This window comes from Bombyx mandarina, chromosome 25 (assembly GCF_030267445.1).
Source record: "Bombyx mandarina strain Sakado chromosome 25, ASM3026744v2".
Classification (NCBI taxonomy): Eukaryota; Metazoa; Arthropoda; class Insecta; order Lepidoptera; family Bombycidae; genus Bombyx; species Bombyx mandarina.
The window spans coordinates 6,221,415-6,244,245 of record NC_143231.1 but is presented as its reverse complement, the minus strand read 5'-3'; the positions used below and the strand labels follow the sequence as shown (position 1 = coordinate 6,244,245).

The 22,831-nt window shown below is 36.4% G+C and overlaps 1 protein-coding gene across 4 annotated transcripts in view; it reads left to right on the top strand.

Annotated features, from left to right (window-relative positions):
• The window catches only part of pnt (ETS transcription factor pointed), a 186,626-nt gene that overhangs the window by 127,132 nt on the left and 36,663 nt on the right, over positions 1–22,831 (top strand). For all 4 annotated transcript variants that reach the window (XM_089738647.1, XM_089738646.1, XM_089738648.1 and 1 more), the window contains 3 exons: positions 6,597–6,713; positions 14,252–14,455; positions 14,994–15,122. In XM_089738647.1, the coding sequence (XP_089594773.1) occupies positions 6,597–6,713; positions 14,252–14,455; positions 14,994–15,122 (450 nt within the window). The remainder of the gene's footprint in view (positions 1–6,596; positions 6,714–14,251; positions 14,456–14,993; positions 15,123–22,831) is intronic.

Here is a 22,831-nt window from a genome sequence, read left to right as displayed (position 1 = left end):
CTGACATTGATTTCGAATTAAAATCATAATATCTATTGATATTAATAACGATCGTAGCTAGCCAGTCAACGGCGACCCATAGTCCAAATTATGAGAGCATTGAAGTATTCGTAGTCTTAAATTTCAGTACCATTTGTTACTATATTCAACCTGGGCATTTTATATTCTAAACGAGTACGGGTTGTTCCACATAACTTTGTACTTAACGCTTCTTCACGAAAAACTTCCACTTCCACGACGAACGAACATTATCAACACCATAAGTTTTCGTTATTTCTGTTCGTCAGAATTAATGGGGACCACATTAATATGTACCACAATCATGTCTATTTCTTCCAAGAACTACGTACCATGTATTTCGATTTAAAGATCGAGATGTTTTTCCCCTAATATCATTTCGACTTCGTGTGTCAAAAGGGAGACGATATTAACGTCTAATATGCGTATACAGCTTAATTGCTTCTATGTATATAACCTAAAAATTTGGAAAACTTTGAACTTGTTTACCTATCAACACTAAAAAGCATACTCTTCTGGATCCGTAGATGCTATAAATAAATACCAAATCACCTTAGCAAGTGAAAATCGTTTTCATTTTATTAAAAACAAAGTGCTAGCGTGCACAATCAAGCAACAACAACTTAAGCGATTACACTAATTTCATTTTTATGGTCCGAATAAACGAATAGTCGCAACAAGTGACGGTTAAAATATTCCCCCATAGAATAAATAACCCCTGTCCGCCACCTGTTACCGCGAAACCTTCGAATAACCATTAACATAAAGGATATGCGTACTGGAATTCTGTATGAGACGCTCATGCTTTTTTTTCAAGTTTACCTGGAATCGGATAACATATAAGCGATTTTTAAGGCTTCATTCAACGTGTCTATTTATGAATATAGCGTATTGTTTTGTATTCATTAGGCTTTCTCAGAAAACGTTAGACAATATCAAACTCTTTTGTTATAGGTAACACAAAGTTTACGATTATTTTTAGAGATAACACGCTTAAACTTGTATGACTACAAAGAAGGGATTCTATGAAGTCCAGCTCAGAAATCAAGAAAACATTTTTTAGTTATTGATTTTAAATCAGCGGTCTTTATATCTAAAATAATCTAATGCAACGTATTTTGGTAATGCTATTGACCATACTTACGTATTCTCAACCACATATGAATATTCGTGCTCACATTCGCGTTGGCATATAAAAATAAGAAATTTTCCTGTTCACGAACAATATTAGCTTGTAGCATTGTTATTTTATCAATTCCGTTTCCAATTAATATCGTGCGGTTACAAATGTTTTTTTTTCTCGATACAGTAGGTAGAGGTATGATTCGGAGCTCTTTAAAATCAAAATAAATATAAGTTTAAAAAAATACTAACAAAATACGCTTTTACAGAAAATCGAACTAAAAAATAGAAAATAAATTTGAATAAAAAATAGTGTAAGAAAAAATGATTTTATTGAATAAAAGCGTGGGGCGTGTCCTGAAAACAGGATATTATCAAAATAACCCTTCTTTTCATATATGTATGTTCATAAAACATTTATAACACTATTTTTAACTATTTTTACATACATTTATAACTATTTTTTATTCAAATTTATTTTCTATTTTTGAATTGGATTTTTTATAAAAGCGTATTTTCTTAGTTTTTTTAAACTATTATTTATTTTTCATGTTTTAGTTGATTTTCAATTTTTTTTTAAATATTGAATTGTCATCGGTCCTTAATAAGTATACCAAATTTCGAGTTAATCCGACGTTTTGAAGGGGTCAAAATCATGTTCAATTAATCCGTTACATACTAACATACATACGTCTGAAGCTAATAAAAGCGTATTAAAAAAAACAATACAACGTCGAGAATCATTATGTTAAATTCGTATTCCGATTTATTAGTTAAGTGATGAAAGACCGAGGTGTCCTCGCGTTATTTGGCCACGGCTGTGGCAGGCCGGGCGCATCTCCGGTCCTTTGTGCCGTTATCTACGCCATTCACGATTCGACCCGCAGCGACGGTGGTTCACTTACACCCTCATTCAAATTCTACAATACCTTTTAGCACCTCGATGACCTGTAAGATCCCAGCAAGACCAATTGTCTCTTTGAAATTTAACTTTTTTTTATTTTTATTGCATAGATAGGTAGACGAGCTCACAGCCCACCTGGTGTTAAGTGGTCACTGGAGCCCATAGATATCTACAACGTAAATGCGCCACCCACCGTTTGACTTAAGTTCTACAGTCTCAGTATGGTTACAACGGCTGCCCCACCCTTCAAACCGAAACGTATTACTGCTTCACAACACAAAATAGTCAAGGTGGTGGTACCTACCCGTGCGGACTATAACTCAAATCTATAGGACATCTTGACCTATAGATTTGAGTAATTACTGGTGGTACGTACGACCTCTTGAGTACGCACGAGTAGGTACCAGCGCCCTGCCTATTTCGGCCGTGAAGCTGTAATGCGTTTCGGTTTGAAGGGTAGGGCAGCCGTTGTAACTATACTGAGACCTTAGAACTTATATCTCAAGGTGGGTGGCGCATTTACGCTGTAGATGTCTATGGGCTCCGGTAACCACTGAACACCAGGTGGGCCGTGAGCTCGTCCACAAACCTAAGCAATAAAAAAAAATCTACGATTTAGATACGCGTAGTAGTTATTTAAATGGATTTCGTAAAACACGATAAAGGGCATATTCATATTAGAACGTTTTTATTGCCATTTACACGAACCAATCGAAAACGAGCGCTCCAATCAATAGTAATTGTCCAGCCAATAAACAAATAGGCTTATCTGCCTCGTAACCAGATATACTTTACAAAGTACTTCGTAATATTACAAGCTGTGACTAATTTTAACGTGACTTCGTAATGGTCATTCGGGGCGATACGTAACATGAATATACGGAATTAGCTCTCGTTATTCGTAGAGAATGCGTTTTCGAAATGTCAAATGTCATAATTAGTTCTCGTAGCGCACAACGGATGGGCCCCATCGGAAACCTTACGGGACAATTAAACAAAATCACTCCGCATTAATTGCTTTAATTACGGAAACGGAAGTCTTGCCTCCGTCATTTTTGTTTTTATTTGTTTTATTTCGTAAATGCCATCGCGAGTTTTAATGTCAAGCATGACAGCTATTTGCAAGCACTCGTTTCATTAACATGGTTTTTATTTATTAATTGCTTAGATAGGTGGGCGAGCTTGCGGCCCACTTCGTGTTGCGTGGTCGCCGGAGCCCATAGACATCAACAACGGTTAACGGTTTACGTTTACTGCTGCTTGATATACAGGTTTTATCACCTAGTTTAAGCACAGATGTAAATTATGACTATGTTTCTACTTCTATGTTAACAATAAATAAATAAAATAAAATAAATAAGAACTAACTATACTTAGACTCATAAATTCTTTGGTGTAGTTTGAAGATGAAGAAATAAAAAGAATAGAAAAAAAAAAATTCAAAACATCAACAAGTGGTTATGTACACATCTATATTAAAGTTTTATTGCATAAAATCTTATGGGTATCGGTACATTATACAATAAGTTGCCTATAGGTAGGTACATATAACACAATCAAAAAATCTTGCCTTTATCAAACTTCAGTTTTAGATAAAAAATATCTCCCTCAGCACCTAGTTTCGGACAATATTTCGTAAACATATGTATAAAGCATCTGTGTTAATTTAAGTAGGTACCTACTTTAATTTCATTCACTAGTAATTCTGTTTGCCCTACATTTATGACAATTTTAAACACAAAAGAACAACAAAATTGAAAAATGTGACCAATAATAAATAGAAAAATTTCTCAATTGTTTCAAATGTGTAGATCAACATTTGTCTCTGCATAGACTATTACGCGCACAATTTAGTGTGCATTGTATATTTTTATTTAAGGAGACAATTGATACTGAGTCAATTTTGAACGATTTTTCTCTGCCTTATCTCATGTTTCAAAAACAGTGTATTGTTCTACTAGCAACCCACATAAGCAACAACAAATTGCGACACAATACTTTTTATTCGCCATTTTTTTGGCCCCTCGGGCAATGGTCGCGATCATATTTATAATGCCGTACTACGGTACTATACCTTCTGACTTAAACGAACGCTATCGTTCTGTAGAGGCAGGTGCAGATTTATTATAAATGAGTATACAATTTATTCATCAAGGTTAAAACTTATAAATTGTGTTTTAATAGGTATTTGTTCATCCGACAGAGTTGTGCACTCAGCATAAGACTTAGCAAACATAATTGAACTCAAGCTTAATACCCAGCTTCCTTTTTAATTTAAGTCATTTTGAATCGATTATAGACCAACGAAAACCCTCATGTTTGAGTGGAAAATGTTAAAACTATGTATTCAAATTGAATGACTTCATACTGACGTGGTTAGGGCCCTTGACTGCTAGGCAAAGGATTATGGGTTCGATTGCCATATCGGGTAAATAGCATAGTTCAGTTTCCATGGCATAGGGAATATCAGCTTAAAGCCATTTGACAGAGAAAGATTCGTTCCCGATTATTTATTTATTTAATTTTATGAGAAACTATTTTTTTAAACCGAACCATAACCATTTATTTTTATTGTTAAGCAATTCTATAACCTTAAGGTATCTCTGTTTTGTGATCAACTATAATGAAATTACAGGAAAAACAAAAGTAATATGTTTTCTGTCTTCATTTCATTCCAGTTTGTAAATTCTTGCATTCATTGACGCGATATATAAAAATGAAAGAAAACGAAAAATACGTTTTGTAAAATGATTGTAACATATTACAATACGTCGGTAATCTGAAATAAAATCCTTTATGACATTTACTAATTACATAGAAGAATATTGTTTAATAAATAAAATTAGGACAAGAAGTCTAATGATTAAAAAGCAAAGGGAGCTGGTAGATATACCTATCAATGCTAACGAAACCTTTAGTTACAAATTTTATCTGTCAAATTTGTATCAATCTTAACTGGACCATCTTCAGATCAGATCACTAAAATAAACTATTTAAAACACATCGCGTTGTATTTCTCTGAATAAGTGAGCGCTCAGGCCCTAACGGGTCGATAAGTAACCAAGTCAATTATTTCCAATCAAATAGTGGGAATGAACGTAGTGAATCAAGTGCATCTGCGCACAATGCATAGTTTAAGTAAATTACTAATGAATCCTCGCAATTTACTGCCGCGTGGCACAATGAACTCAAATTATCTATATTTTTATTTAAAATAAAAACATTTTTGACAAGAACTCTCTTCGTTTTCCAAACAAACCACAAAGCATCACCCCAAAATAAGCAAGCACTTAGAATCTTCATTAACTTTCTAGTAGTTAAATGAAAATGAGCTTCTCATCTACCGCCAATCAAAACATATGAATCTGATTGAAACCCAAAAAAAAAAAGATATGAGCAAAGAAAAATTTAAATTATATCAGAACGAACAGCTAGAGCAGATCAGAAGCGAACCGGGCACCGACCGTGGGAGAGGTGCACAAATCTCCGCATCTCAGAACAGGTCGGCAGGTGTGCGAGGACCACTCACACTCACGCTCTCGCCTCACTCACACCGCGGCACTTATGAATGAAACCAGTACATCTACACAGCACACACTGACGCCAGAGAAAGTACACAGGCTCACAGCACCGATGCCGATCGTTTATCTCTGATTTATTTTATTTGAAACTAGCCAGCCCCAAAAGCTAACAATTAATTTGTTCTCCAGTGCCCAGTGTACATGCTATAGATAAAGTAATTAATACAAATGATAACGATCTTTGATGGGACTTGCGCTATGGATGGCCAATAAAACGATCAAAGATTTCTTGAAAGTTCCTCGTAAGGGCTTTGTAAGGTATACCCTATATTAAGATAATTAGCTGTAACAAGATTCACTATTAGTGTTACAACGAAACTGATGTTATCGTTTTTTTTTTTTGCGGTATGAAAATGAGCATACGGTCCACTTGATGCTCCAAGCCAAGGTACAATCAGACAGCTTCTTAACAGCGTGGAACAATGTTCAACGCGAGGCCAAGCTTGCGATTTGTAAAGCAATTAGTTTTTGTCCAAGCGTATAGTACCGCTTTACTCTGTTGACATCTCTCAACATTTCAGTGTGCTTAGTGCGAGTTTCTTAACGTTCTCGATAGCGTAAAAGTTAACTAAAATTTGTATGCAGTTGGAACAGCGCCCCTAACGGCAAACGTTCCAAATCCATACAAATTTTAGTTAACTTTTACGCTATCAGGCATCGCTGGGCATACAAAACCCGTCTTAGGTTTACTTTTCGTGTAGTTTTCACTAAATCGACCATGCATAATCTTGAGAATATAATATGCTTCAATTGTTTTGCGACCAAAATTTTATTGACTTTTCTTCCGCAACGAGTAATGTCACGTACCTAAACAAAAAGAATTTTTAAAATCGCACTTTGAAATGATAATTAGGTATGTTTAACAACGAATACGATTTTACTATTTAAATTTTAAATGCGCAATTGTTGAATGATAAAATATGTTAATATTAACGAAAAAAACTTCATACAATTCTGTATGTTTGTTACAGACATCCCATCGCAGGTGCCGCCACTGACCCCGGGCACCAACAAGAAGATGGCCGAGGCGCTGAAGGCCACCTTCGCCTCCTGGGAGAAGGAGCAGCTGCGCCTCGGCGTGCCGAAAGGTAAATAACATAAACCACTTACGTTTTTGATTCTTAAACATTTCCAAATTATCTTCCATCTTGTACTGCCAAGAAAAACTAAAAACTTCTTTATTTTCATTCATGAAAATCGACGAAAATTAAAAATAGGTAATTTTCATTTTAGAATATGCAAATGAATGAGTCGATCGAAACATCACAATAGCTGTCAAACTTCACGTAGTACATATTACAAAATGACAATATTATTTATTTCGGTGATATAAAAACGGGCCGGTTCCGTTACTGGTTACACTCAGAATCGTGTACACGGCAATATTTCATTCAGAACTATTCGATACTTTAATGGGCAATAAGAAAGGAATCTCATAAACATTCAACTTCAATCGAACGTTTAAAACTAGGCAACCATTTTAGTCGGTTTATTACTACGCTACGGCGGTTTTTTTGTTTATATGTTTCGTCACCTCTTTATTGGACATATTATTGCCCATTTTTGTTGCTGATCAATCGTACGCGCTTCTTTATAATACGGCAATGCCGTTGTATCTCGATATACACGCAACTGCCGGATCTGTTGTCAAAGCTAGCTACTGTTCTAATTGCTACTATGCACTTAAGCATAACTATGTGAGAATTAAATAGAAAAGTTTGGTAGCTTTGGATGGTTTAGACATTCTTTTTTTCTACCTATGCTGATAGCCTTGAGAGCTTCTCCTTGACGTGTAGGTGAGCTCACGGGGCTCAAACTCGGAGTGTTGCTAGCACTGGCCCTAGCAAGAGCAATGCTTCGCAGAATCTACCACCGAATCGGAAACGCGATCCACTAAGAAGATCTAGCGAGAAACTCAGTGTGCTATGTCTATGGGTTAATTCACTCGTCGAGCCCTACGTCGCAAGCGACGGGTTCGACGAGGACGGTGACCGTTGCTTGAAGTACCTAAAAGCACCGTTAATAGATCAGGAGGATCCGTAATGACGTGTTTAGGGCGACATCGACTTTTTACAAAAAGAAGACATACCCGACATTCGATTGCCGAATTCCCTTAATAATTGTTTACCTTAGAGGCCAGATCTATTTATATTTCGGAGACGGTCATTAGTTTGGTAGCTAAACGAAACGCAGCACGATTCCTGAGAGATGACAGCTCGATTGCGATATTGTAGGAAATCAGCTAACGTCGTGGTACGACAGAGCCTAGCCGATGGAGGCGCGTAGACGCCATCACACACTTACCAACCAGAATTCTTGAAGAGCGGTGCCTCCGTCCTAAGAACCGTCATTCGTTTTCGTTTGTTAACGTCAAGAGAAGATTTCTAAATTGTACTAAGACAATAAACGTAATTGGTGTACTCAATATTTCTTTTAGCTCGATCACCCTATTCGCCCCTACGATGTCTGACGATGGTGTTAATAATTGTGGCTTCTCCGACATATATTTTCTAACATTCGCGTATGCGTACGGTTATCCGAAGTCTAGTCAACTAAATCAGACGCATCTTAACTGATAAATGATTCCTCGATAATTTATTAATTAATTATTAAACAACAGACAAATACTTATTATTTCAACGTGTAGCCCAACCAGTATGCAGGAACACTTTTTGCCCCGTTCATTACACGGATAGTGGTTACAAGCAAAAACTGTTAGTGTACACTGCTCAGGCGCATATACAAGGTGCAATTTGCATATGGTAATGAATGGGGCGCGTTGAGCGACCGCCACTGCGATACACGGCTTTTGTCGACCTGTTAGTGTTGAAATGTTTTTATTTTTATTGCTTTAAAATCTCGTTCTACCATCAGTACTAGAAAGGCAAGAATACATAAGTAACCGGGAACAAACACGGTAATCTCACCCTAAACTAGTATCCATTCGTGTATAAGTTTTAAATAAAATATAAATATAAAATATTCAGACACAGAGAAATCAGATAAAACCATTTATTTCATTCGCAATTGCTGCCGGTCATCGTTTTCGTCGAACCCGTCGCCGCGTCGCTTGCGACGAAGGGCTCGACGAGTAAATTAGCCCTCAGACACAGCCCACTGAGTTTCTCGCCGGATCTTCTCAGTGGGTCGCGTTTCCGATCTGGTGGTAGATTCTGCGAAGCACGGCTCCTGCTAGAGTTCGTGTTAGCAAAGTCGTCAGGCTTGAGCCCCGTGAGCTCACCTACTAGTTAAGGTTACGCTGATATAGCTTCTCAAGGCTCTTAAGCTCTCAAGCTTAGGTAGGCAAAAAAAAAAAGCAATCGCTGTATGTTGAACGAGTTCATCTAGGAAAACGCTCGATGCTCGTTGTAAACTGCCGCTTATACGATATCCTAAACGAATTAAAACATAATTATGCAAGTGTATATTTAGAATCGTTATATTAAGCAATGCTAAGATCACAGTTGAATCGTGAGTCGTACAGGTGACGAGTTCGTCGGCCGAACACAACGGAAGTGCGTGCGTCTGTGGCGCGTCTATTCGCACTTCCGGCGCCCCTGCACGCTTACACTAAATCACATGTTGCACTCATATGAATTTGTTAACATTACTTCATACGTATATACACTGGACATACGAATTTGTGCGTAAATATAACGTTCTAATTTCGGATGTTGTCTGAAACAACTTATTTTAGTTAAATAATTACGACTACTTGGTCTATCCCATATAACGTACGTAGACCAGAGGTCGGCAACCTTTCGAGTCGCAAGAGCCAAAAATTACAATTTACAAAATTTCAAAGCTTATAAAGAGCCACAAAATATTTTATTGCCAACAATAAATAGTACTTGCATAAATATATTTTTTTTATAAAAAAAAAACGAATCTAATTATTCATAAGAAACATATATATTTATTCTTATATAAGTAGTGTTTTTAAAATAAATTAGTTAATGTATATATGGTATGGTATTATTAGATAATCACTTATTATTTAATGAAAACAATTAAACATTTACTTACAACAATGGGCTGAGAGATAGAAATGGTGCCCAATCCTCGTTAGTCGATTTAGAACAATTTTGAAATGTTTTTTTTTTATAAAATAAATAATATTTGCGTATAGAACTAAAGAGGTTGTCGACCCCTGACGTAGACTATATAATTTGATCTATCTGATAATTTGACTTGGTGTCGTATACTTAAGTTTATTCGTCGTCCCAAATTAACGGCCCAATTGCACTACATGTAAATTACAATGCTCAATTCCCTCATTTTTACGGTTCAGTTCTTGAACCAGGCTTTGATATTTTATTGACAATTCATTATTTTATACTACTACGATAAAACCTCAAAAAAGTTTTCGTAAAGATAATAAAACTATACCTTCAATACATTATAAATAAAATCACCATAATATGTTTAAAATGACATGTTTTAAATCCAATTCTTATTCATTAGATTGAAGTTAAAGACTCCATCGAGGCTCGAAAACATCGTGTTGCTTAAATTATTTTGTTATCGCATGACTATAATTTATACGTTTGGCAGTAAATAAAGATTAAGCAAGTAAAAACAGACTGGATTCGCTTTATTGTTCAACATAATAAACCGGGTCATTAAACCAAATTTGATAAAGCTTGAACATGAAAAACTAAGACGTGCCCTTTTCAATTCAAAACATGTCTTTACGTAATGATATTTGTGTAAGAAATAAACGATGGTCATTAATTATGAGATCTTAAATTTGGAAGTGTTTATGTAATCTTAATCTTCCTGTACTGTAGTCTAAACTTTAAGTCGTGTTTTAAGCTATGTTTCTAACAATTTATTTATTTTTATTGTCTGTCTATATCAGCGAACCGGCGTAAATTACCCCAAATGGGGTAAAACGAAACTTTTGTGAGTAAAAATGAAACTTTTGTGAGTAAAAAGTATGTATTGAAGTGAAACTTCTTTAGAATCGTTGTGATTTCAAACTCGATGAAACGAAATAAAATGAAACGAAAAAAAAAATTTTTTTTTTTTCAAAATTATTATGTCTGTAATATAGCATATATATAAAAGCGATTTACTTTTTTTTGTTCTTCGCCATAGGGTAATATCAACTTACACAAAAATATTTTGGGGTAATAATTAAAAAAGTTCCCCGACCGCTGGTCTATATCTTTGATGGTATATTCATTTATACGTTCCAATACAGCTCAAAATATACTGAACCTAGAATTCGATGAATATTTCTTCACTGTTTCATGTTCGAATATGTTTGATTAAATTTAGAAAATGTTATTTTTCTCCCAATATATTATCTCATCTGCCTATGATGGGACATATGAGCACAAGATCGGTTCGAATCGATCGATTTTATTACACGATGTTTTCCCTTCATAATATCACATGTACAACACAAAAAAAAATGATTAAAACATATTCAGAGCTTCACAACGAATGTTCTCTTCGCGTATTTAACTCCTGACGAAAGACTCGAATTTCCAAAACAAAAGACTAAGAAAAAAAAGCAAATATTAACATACACAACGTAAACAGCGGCTGTCGTTACAGCGTATCTATATTCGAGATCAGTTGGACATAAAATGAATCCAGTAGTTAACAATGAGGAGATAACTGGAAGACTCCGAGATGTAGCGTGTTATCTGTACATCGGTTGTTAATGAAATTGGTCCATTAACATAAGAGTTCATGCTTTGTTCTCAGTACTGTTATATACATACGCAATTTAAATCAGTTTCTTAAACATTTAATTTTATTAAACTATCCATGAGCTGATGTAGGTACTTTAGCTTAGTTTAAACATTCTATTTTTTATATATATATTTCAAACACGTGTGAATATTGAATTAATTAGTTTTAAAATGTCAGGCCGTGAAACATAACGTAACTAACTAGTTTTCTAATTAAATCATCAATACTGTTTTTATTTTTACTCTTTTTTAGGAAACATCTTTTAGACAAACGTCTCAACGATACTGTTAATTCTTTCTGTTTGTAAAGAAACGTAAATTTTTATGAATAGTTTTATAGAAAATAGGATAATTGTTAGAGTCGCAAGGAACACTTTGATTAAAAAGAAAAATTTACTGGCGGTAAAATGCGTATCGTTTTGAAGGGTGGGGTAGCCGTTGTACTGGACTTAAAACTCCATATCTCGAGATGGGCGACGGAATTAGCGTCGTTAATGTCGGTTTGTTTGCTATGTTGCGCTAATATAACGTTGGATAGATATTTCTAAACGTACAAAGTACATGTTTTGAATGCAAAATTCTATTTTTAATTTCTAATCGATTTGAACTTTACAAATCCTGTAGTTGTTTGTAAAATTCACTACATGCCTTTAAATACCATTAAAATCATTTGATATAAATAAATGTATGAAATACAAATTTTAACATTAAATTTCGAAATTCGAACACAACCACTAAATGTACTCTTTTTACTCTTTACAGAAAACATAAAATAGTCTTAAGGAATATGTAATAATTACGATTATAAAAAATCAAGCCCTTCGATTTTCATATTCATACAGCAGTAAGATGAAATGTGTTTACCGAATTTAATGACAGGATGTCTTGACAGTCGAATCCCGACAACGAAAACTTCCATCAGAAAGAGTTTTTGATGATTCTCTGAGGAGTGTCAATAAGAGCGATTACTTTAGATTTTAGACGTATGCGTTTTGGCTTGAAGGTCAGCACGCTTCCGGCGCGTGAGGCAAGTTCCGTTGTTAGGCAACGCATCGGTTCGGTGGCCGACTAATTGTTGTTGCTGGCCTGTCCGGGCGATCAACCATTTATGGTTACTTGAATAAAATATGCAATCTGCATTTAATATTGTTTATGAGTTGGAAAAGAAATTTGAGGACTTTTGGCGGGGGAACGCGAGCAGTGAAGTTGTGGATTTGTTTTATTTTGTCTATTTAGTGTTTCTTCAGGCTTAAATGTGTAATAACGGTGGTTTATTAACATTTGTGCATTTTCACAGATACTAATCACAAATGTGACAGATGAGTCGACTATTATCAAAGGCGGCAATCTGACTTTTGGACAATGATTGGTAAATCAGAAAAACGAATTATTGACTTTGTATTCCATTGGCAGTCACAAAACTCTTCGGAACGACATCTTAGATAAATAACAGGTTAACTATTAACCTTTATTTAATGCAGGTTTTGAACCGTATTCTTTGAAGGAGACGATTATATTCAAATAAATCTGTATTGACATATCAATAAAAAAAAATTGTCCAAATGCACAGATTGCCACCTTTGATAATAGACGACTCAGATACTAATCTGTGAAAATTCCCACAAATGTGGAAAAATTAAACAAAGCTGCTAAACGTATCTTCTCGGAATCCTCCAAAAAGTCCACTGAAAAAGTCTCAATAAATGACCACCATTTTACTGAGATTATATTTCATCCCATATCATCTCATTTCATATCATTTCATAATATCATTTTTCCAATAAAAAATATATAAAAGATTAGGCTGTATGGTATGATACCTCTGCATTTCCAGTTGGAAAAATAAAACTATAATAATAATGATAATAATAATAGGAATTTTAATGCAAGCTTTCAAAGTGATAAACGTCAAATAAATTTCATTTGTGAAATAAAATCTTATTTCTATAAAAAAAATGGCTCATAAAAATTCATTCATCGATTATGTTAATTTAACGATAGCTAAGAATGAATAATGTCATGCTCCTGAGAATATCGATTAAAATCTTTGCATCATCTTCTTCTTCTCGCCCTTATCCTACAATGTGGAGTCGGCGCAACATGTCCTCTTTCACATTCAGGTCTAATGTATGTCATCTCAGCACTCACACCTCTCTCACGCATTTCCACTTTCACACACCCTGCCTATTTCTACCGTGAAGCAGTAATGCGTTTCGGTTTGAAGGGTAGGGCAGCCGTTGTACTGCTAAAACCGAGACTTAGAACTTATGCCTCGAGGTAGGTGGTGGCATTTAGATCCTAGGTGTCTATGGGCTCCGATAACCACTTAACGCCAGGTAGGCCCTAAACTAGCCGAACCACGTATGAAAATAAGAAAAAAAAACACAGTCCATCCAAGTCTTTTTAGGACGCCCCCACCTAACCTAAGAAGTCATCGTGGCCTAAAGGATAAGACGTCCGGTGCATTCGTGTTGAGCGATACACCGATGTTCGAATTTCAGGCGGGTAAAAATTTTTCTAATGAAATACGTACTCAACAAATGTTCACGATTGGCTTCCACAGTGAAGGAATAACATCGTGTAAGAAAAGTCAAACCCGCAAAATTATAATTTGCATAATTACTGGTGGTAGGACCTCTTGTGAGTCCGCGCGGGTAGGTACCACCCCCCCTGCCTATTTCTGCCGTGAAGCAGTAATGCGTTTCGGTTTGAAGGACGGGGCAGCCGTTGTAACTATACTGAGACCTTAAAACTTATATCTCAAGGTGGATGGTGCATTTACGTCGTAGATGTCTATGGGCTCCAGTAACCGCTTAACACCAGGCGGGCTGTGAGCTCGTCCACACATCTAAGCAATAAAAAAAAAATTCCTCATCGATTAAAATATTTTCATTATAATTTGACAATCTATTTATTAACAGATCCAAGACAGTGGAGCGAAGCAGCAGTGACGGCGTGGCTGCGTTGGGCGGCTCGAGAGTTCTCATTAGAGGGTGTCGCCCTTCAACAGTTCGCGCGAGCTCAGGGCAAGGACATCTGTGCGATGGGCCGCGAGGAGTTCGTCGCCAGAGCACCGGCATTCATGGGAGACATACTTTGGGAACATCTAGAGATCTTACAAAAAGGTAACAACAACGGCTTTAAGAATACATGCATGAAATAAATAATAGTTTAAAAAAAAACTAAAACAAAATACGCTTTTATAGAAAATCCAACTAAAAAATAGAAAATAAATTTTAATAAATTTAAATTAAAAATAGTGTAAGAAAAAATGATTTTATTGTAAAAAAAATCGTAGGGTGTTTTTCAGGATATTATCAAAATACTCGTAACCCTTCTACTCATATCTATTCATAAAATATTCATAACAACTGATACCATGCACCCAATTTTTTAAACTCTTTTATTTTGCATTTCTTAGTTGAATTTCAATTTTTTCAATTTTTTTATTATTTAGTATTGAATTGTCATCGGTTCTTAATAAGTATACAAAATTTCCAGTTAATCCGACGTTTTGAAGGGGGTCAAAATCATGTTCAAAGATTCCGTTACATACTAACATAAAAACGTCTGAAGCTAATAAAAGCGTATTAAAAAAGAAACATTCTAATGAGTTGCGAATTGTAGTTTAGTTTATCCATGAATTTTGTTTTGCTACCGTAGACGTAGAAAAAGAAAGGTCGCTGCTCGCCAACGTGCCGCCCAACATGTACGAGAGCAACGTGTGCCTCCCAGAGCTACCGGAGTACATCCCACCGCCGGCACACCACTACAATAACAACAACAATACGGGTACGTACAGAATTCAACGATGATGATGATGATGAACCAGGGCCGCGCCGGCCCCTATGTGCGAAGTGTGCACAGGCGCCAAGACAATAAGGACGCTGCCTTTTTTTTTCCTACCTATGCCTTGAGAGGGTATTTCAGCTTCGCCCTAAGGTGTGTAGGTGAGTTCACGGGGCTCAAGCCGGAGTGTTGCTAACACTGACCCTAGCAAGAGCAGTGCTTCGCAGAATCTACCACCGGATCGGAAACGCGACCCACTGAGAAGATCCGGCGAGAAACTCAGTGGGCTGTGTCTGAGGGCAGAGTAAAACTTCACCACTGAGAAGAATCGGCAAACGGCGGAAACTCAGGTCTAGATCTTTTCCAAATCGTCGCACAAAATTTACAAATTATTTATTATTAACTTAGTACATATTATCATAACAAAAAAATCACGAATTCAATAGCTTTACGTAAGTATTGTTAGATCTTTAGGGATCTGCGTATCTCACAGTAACATATAAAAAACAATGTTCAAATAAATGCAAAGGGTTCTTCGTTTTTTTTTTTGCCCTTGTAGGCAGACGAGCATACGGCCCACTTGATGGTGAGTGGTTACCATCGCCCATGGCCTTCAGCAATGCTAGGGGCAGAGCCAAGCCGCTGCCTACCGAAGCCTACCGTGCTACGACTAATTCATGACCCTGAGAAAATCGAGATAAAAATGCATTTATCTATGCTTACACACAACACAATTAAACCTCAGCTGTGGAAAGGCAGAACATTAGTTTTACATTACGGGCTCGCAAATTTTGAACATACTAAAGCGAGGAGCAGGTACTTGGGCTTACTTTAAAAAAAAACTAGTATTCTTGTCCGTCTGCTTTAGAGTAATAGTTTACGTATGTATGTGTTTAATTCAATTTAATTACAAATACATTGATCGAGAAAAACTCCAGCTTTTAATGGCTTTAACACAAACCTCACCGTTAGTTGTTTTTTCTCAAGCTCCTCATACGCGTAGAGATAAGCGAATCGGTCCCTTATCAGCGGAGCGTTGGAGTGCACCTCATTAAACTACCATTCACGATAAGAGTACAATTATCAGCTACTTTTTATTACAACACGCTGTTTAGAGTAGATGTCGTCAAATTAGCTTCGATAAATATCGTCGCAGCAGCTTTTTTATATTTATGTTTGTTAAGGAGATTTTTGTGTTAAATAGTTTCCGGAAACTACATATATTCACTTTGAGACATGATTGAAGCCTAAACAAAAATACACTAACAAAACACAATCTTAAAAGTAGTTAGTCGTAGTATTAGTAACATTAGAATCTTAATTCAATTAAAACGATTATTCAATCACTAATTTTGTGATATTTTTGTTACTCAATATAAAACACTAAACAAAATCCAACACTTACAAACATTTTTCATGTGAATCTAAACACCAATCGCTTATGACGTCATTTGTAGCTAATCATTGTGTATTAAGGTATTAGCTACGGTTTTCTTCTACGTTTTCGCCTCAAATGGTCTTGCAAATTAGGGAGTTAGATTTTTTTATTGCCCTATAGGCAGACGAGCATTCGACCCAACTAATGGTGTCCGGCTACCATCGCTTATGGACATCAACAATGCCAGGGACAGAGCCAAGCCACTGCCTACCTTTTTTTGTTTGTTTTTAGGAAAATAGATATCGATACTGATACTACAAACGAATGATTTATTTATTTATTACATAAGTGGGTGAACGATGCCATTGCCTACCTGGTTTGAAGAGGTTACCGAAGCCCATAGATATCACAATAGTATTCACTTTGATAAAAGAGGTTGAAGCCTCATTTATATTGTAGAACGCATGACTGCCTCGTGGATGTACTCCGCAAGATGGTGGTACCTACCCGCGCGGGCTTACAATATACCCTACCAACGGAACTTACACATACTAAGACATTTTCTCGTGAAAATCGTTCGTGAACCTTGATTGTGGATTCTTTCTGATCTAGACGAGTACAAAATACGTAGTTCATTATTCACATTAATACGGTCTTATCTATTCAAATTCAATAAATAATTAATCAGTATCAATGAAATATACGCTTTTAGGCTGAATATTCGAATAGTCGAAGTAATATTCGGTTTTTCTGGAAACATAACTTACAGGAAAATAAGGTTTACATGGATTTCATATAGCCCCTGTAACTTTTACAGGGCTGTGTAGTTCTTTTTGACACAAGTATTTGTGAACTACTACAGAAATACGAGGGCGGCACTGAAAATTCGGGGAATTAACGAATTGACACAACATTACTATTTAAAAATGTATTTATTGCTTTTCGAAGTATTCTCCGCGAAATTTGACACATTTTTCCATACGATGGAACCAATCATTGAAGCAACCATTCCATTCGGAAGTTGGGGTCTCCAAAATGGCCGTTTTGTAGGCGTCCACAGCTTCTTCAGGTGATGAAAATCTCTGTCCACGCAATTCATTCTTTATTTTAGGGAAAGTATAGAAATCATTAGGGCTTAGGTCGGGGCTGTACGGCGGATAGTCTAATAGTTCTATGTTTTCTTGCTCTAAAAACTCTTTTGTTCTGTTCGCGGTGTGAGAACTCGCATTGTCGTGATGGAGGATGATGCGGCGGTTGCAGTTCTCTTTACGGAGTTCAGAAACGACCCGTGGCAAATAAATGCTAGCATACCATTCTGCATTAACCGTTCTTTGTCCCTCAAGAGGAATAGTCGTAACATGGCCGGTTTTGGAGACAAACGTGGCCACCATTTTTTTTGCAACACTGCGTGAACGAACAATTTTTGTTGCCTTTAACTCATTTTCGAACACCTAAACTCGTGACTGGTTTTTTGTTTCGGGTTCGTACGCGTATATCCAGGATTCGTCACCTGATACAATGTTGTATACAGCATTTGAGGATCCTGCGTGGAATCTTTCGAGAGTTCTGACGCACCAAGTAACGCGAGCCGCTTTTTGCTCTTCACAGAGCGAATGCGGTATCCATCGTGAAAACAACTTTTTTACACCTAATTGTTCATGCAAGATTATTTGTATTTGACTCATGCCAATGTCTAAAGTTGCCTGAATTTCGCGGTATGTCACATGTCGATCTTCCTCAATCAGCTTACGCACAGCATCAACGTTTTCTTGGGTGACTGCAGTTTTTGGACGACCTTGACGGGCATCATCACTGAGCTTGACACGTCCACGTTGAAACTCAGCAAACCAGCGATAAATTGTGGTTTTGGATGGGGCTTCATCACCAAATGCAGAAATCATCCGGTCAACACACTGTTTTTGTGTTAAACCACTTCGAAAGTCATAATAAATCATCGCTCTTGAATTTTCTCGAGTCAATTCCATTTTCTCAACGACTAAACAAGTTTGACAAAACCTCGTGACAAGACCGAGAATCTTTTTTTAAATAAATAAATGGTATTCGATTTTTAAAACCAAGGAGTTTTCAATTAAAAAGATTTTAATATGACAGGAACAGTGGAAATATTCCATTCCCGATACTTTTAGTGCAGCCTAGTAAGGTAATGTTTTTTAATTGCTTTTGGAACAATATATGATGGCAGCGACGAGGCAGTGTGCCTTCTTCTTCTTATCAGCCCATGGACGTCCACTGCTGGGCATAGGCCTCCCCCAAGCCTCGCCACAAAGACCGGTCCTGCGCTGCCTGCATCCAGTGGATCCCCGCGAATCTCAATAGGTCGTCGGCCCATCTTGAGGGAGGCCTACCCACGCTACGTCTTCCAGTACGCGGCTGCCACTCAAGACTAATGAATAATAAATTTTAGTTTATTAAAGACAAAACCATATTACCGACCACCGAATATATTTTTTAAACTATTCTTACATATTTAAAATGGGCTTAATTATAAAGCTACCAAATAAATTTAATCGGCTAATAAACTTTGTTATGTTAGATTCTGATAGATCTATAGATAATGTTATATGGTTACATGAGTATCATTCCTTCCAAGGTGGTCGCTTCGTAAACGTCATTCTTTATATAATTATTATAAGCCTGAATCCATACATCATAGTCGGTTGCTCTTGGCAAAGCAGTCGTGTTCATGTGGAATTCTTGTTTATTAAAGCCTTGACAGATGTTTTTCATAGTTTGCGAACTGAGGCTTGACGCACGCACTCGTTACATGAGGTTTCAGTAAGGTCTTTCACCTGATCAGTCCAGCCCATGGGGCTTCGTCCACGAGATCTCTTACCATTGACCCTACCCTGAACAACAAGTTTCTCGATAGACACTGCTGGCCGTCGCGATACGTGTCCAAAATATATAGTGTGAATACTCGGGCATAAATAACCGAAATGGCAACACATATCAAAGCGACTATAAAAGTGAGATCGAATCAAAAATCGTACATTCCTTTTCACGATAATATAACACGGTATTAACGAAAAACTAACTTTTATCAACGTCGAATAAGTCTTATTAAGTAAATTAACAAAAATCTATTTAACGAAACCAAATTTGTTTGCTTGTTACCATAAGAACAAACATAAAAAATGGACACAAAAAATATATGTAAATATACATTTGAAAAACACTGATTTGATAAACGATTGACTAACAATATTTCGAAATTTTCTCAGGTCGTAGACACAAAAGTACTTTTACGGTTTAGTTCCGTGTTTTTATTTAATACAATGAACAATTTTGAATCACACTCCAAATCGATATTGTCATTCTGAATTATATTTTGATTTTAATTGCTATTATGTTTTATTTCGCAATGAAGGGTGGCTGCGTTATCTCACAGATAAAAGCTCATTTCCATTAGAAATAAAACGGCGTCTTTATTGCGTTGTAAATCAAATAAGCGGGATGTTTTGACTGGACACCGCGCTGCGCTCCGCTACCGAAATAATAAATTAACTAAGAGACGAAATGTCCTCTTCGATTTTACCACGGGTGGTCTAATCCACCTTCTAAGACATTTACACAAACAATTTACACATCTAGTTGATGTTCGTATATCACGATTATGAGTGGACTGCTGATAGCTGTTCGCTTTATTACGTGCTGAAACACGAGTTCGGTTTTTACTAACTAATTGGCATTGCCGAAATAGTTAGGGTCTTATTTTCAAAATTCAAAGTCCATTTAGCTGAATTGAAAATTCTTAAAAAAGGATTTGTAAAATTTTTACACGTTCTTTTCAGTTTTCAATGTCCATTAACTTAGATACTGTCGTAAGGTAAATTCGTGAGGATCGAATCAAGATTACTTTGCCGAGTCCATCACTTATAAGTACATGAACACACGTAGTTTCCAGTTGGCTGGGCTTGTGTGGCGCAACCGTTTCGACCTTGACGCCATTTTTCCGCTCTCTTTCAGACGATACGAGGTCTAGCCGAAAATCCTCTTATCTACTGCTTTATGTCGACTGAATAATATACGACACTGACAGTGAATAAAAAATTTATATTGTGCATACAATATCACTTCTCGTTAATGTCCTCGAGATTAACCAAGCTAAACATGTTTGAGACTATTTTAAATGCCAGTCATAATATAAAATACCTTAATGGCAATTAGAAAGACTTTGTTACAGCTAACTTGTTTTTTAAAAAATCTATCATACTGCAAATTGCTTTTAAATTTTCATTAAACAGATTCTGAAATTGTCTTCTGCGTCAACAAATAAAACGATATAGTATCTGAAATGACAGAATTTCGGGCTATGTATTAGTATAGCGTTTAAAAATAGCTTTAAAAAAACCATTATTGAGGTTGACTGTTTTCACAATTTAACCCTAGTTGAACTAAGTTTAAGACAAATGAAGCAACTGTGCCCCTACCATCAGTACCCACTTCGCGGTCAAGTGGTGTGCGGCCTCACAACACAGTCTTCAGCCGCACTGTTGCTTTGATCACACATCACCACTTCTAATCCACTTACCTTAAAAGTTCAGTGTCGTGATTTGACTTTGAAAATACCTTCTGGAATTTTCCAAATTAATTATAGTAAAAAAATTTTTTTAACAAAATTATAAACTTTAGAAATAAAATCCTATTTGTCCCCCTTAAAAAAATAAGTTCGTATCAGTGACAAGTGACTCCAGTGGGCTCATAACAATATGTCTGATTTGGATTCTGGTTAAATTATGTTCTTGCATCCAAGTTCTCGGTCCAGGGACTCCACGGAGTTGGACCCTCTAATGGTTTGGCGCGGTAAGTTCACTTTAATAAGGCATTAATCTCGCTGATTTGTTCAGTTTGAGTGTGGTTTATTTAGTTACCAATAAAATGGGTGACACTATAATTGGGCGGTTGATTTATCAGTATATAGGAACGTGCGTCCGATTTCTCGCGTCTTCACGTCAACTCGAGCGTTACAAACGAATGCAACTGGAGCGACTACGCTGAAGGTTACAGCAGAAAAAAAAACACTCATCGTTTATATTCAAAGGTTTTGCAATTGCACTGGTATTAATAAAACGCGTGTGCCGCACGTATATGGTTAATGTTGTGTTATTGCAATTCGGTTGCATCCGCGCGCGGTGTCGCAAGGGGCAGCGATCGCTCGGCCGCGGCACATCCTCGCGTTGCGCACTCGCGCGCTAATAGCCGGACGTGCCCCGCGGAACAACATTGCAAAATCGTTTACGTTTTAGACAATACATATATATACGAAATTTTGAAGACGTTTCATGGTCATCGTGCCGAACTTTTTCTATTAGCACGTCTAAATTGGATTTTTGTTTTAAAAAAAAAAAAAAACTTTGCGTACTCTATGACAGGCAGACTACGATTTTATTTTATCCACCACTAGTTTTTGCCCGCGACTTCGTCCGCGTGGAATAGTTACTTTGACGTATATAGCGTAAGCTCTCAAAAGGGAAAAATACCCCGATTTTGAAACATTATTTATTGGTGCTCCGCTTACATTGGTCTTAGCGTGATGTTATAAAGCCTTCCTTGCCTTCCTCGATAAATGAGCTATCTAGCACTGAAAGGATTTTTCAAATAGTTTCTGAGATTACTGCATTCAAACAAACTCTTCAGCTTTATAATATTAGTATAGATGTTACTGAGCGTTTCAACGTATACTTTAGGCCGAACACAGGATACATAATACATAAAAGCTTTAATAGATTAATTCATAAACAAGTTGAATAGTCGTTGTAATTTCGTTCGTGTGACATCATGTCGTAAAATATTAATAAATTGCAATTGCTGCAGTCATCCCTCTACAGCCGCCAACTAACCAGATAGGTTTGTTACGCAAAAATTAATGGTAATCTTTACCGTGAAATGGTTTTTGATTCAAAGTATTAAAATAAAATAAAAGTTCGAATTGTAAAATAAGTAATCCGGTTTAGAAATAGCTTCGGAAACCGTACGATCAATATCGTACCCATATATTAAATTAAATGTAAATTTAATTAATATCGACTCGACTAAGACACTTTCTAAGCTGACTTTTCGAAAAAATAAGCTACCAGACATCTAGATCTCAAATTACTCTCCTACTTATGATATTCAGGCGACTTGTCGTGGCAGCTATAAACTCACAGAGCTTCCATAGAGTACAAAAACATATAAATCACTAAATTAAAAAAAAAAAAATTAAGGTTTCGTATTAATTTTTCAACTGTGGCTCACTAGATCTAATGGATACCCATAATGCTAAACACAATCAATCCGCTGCACTACAGTTGACTCTTTTTTGAACCTTCTT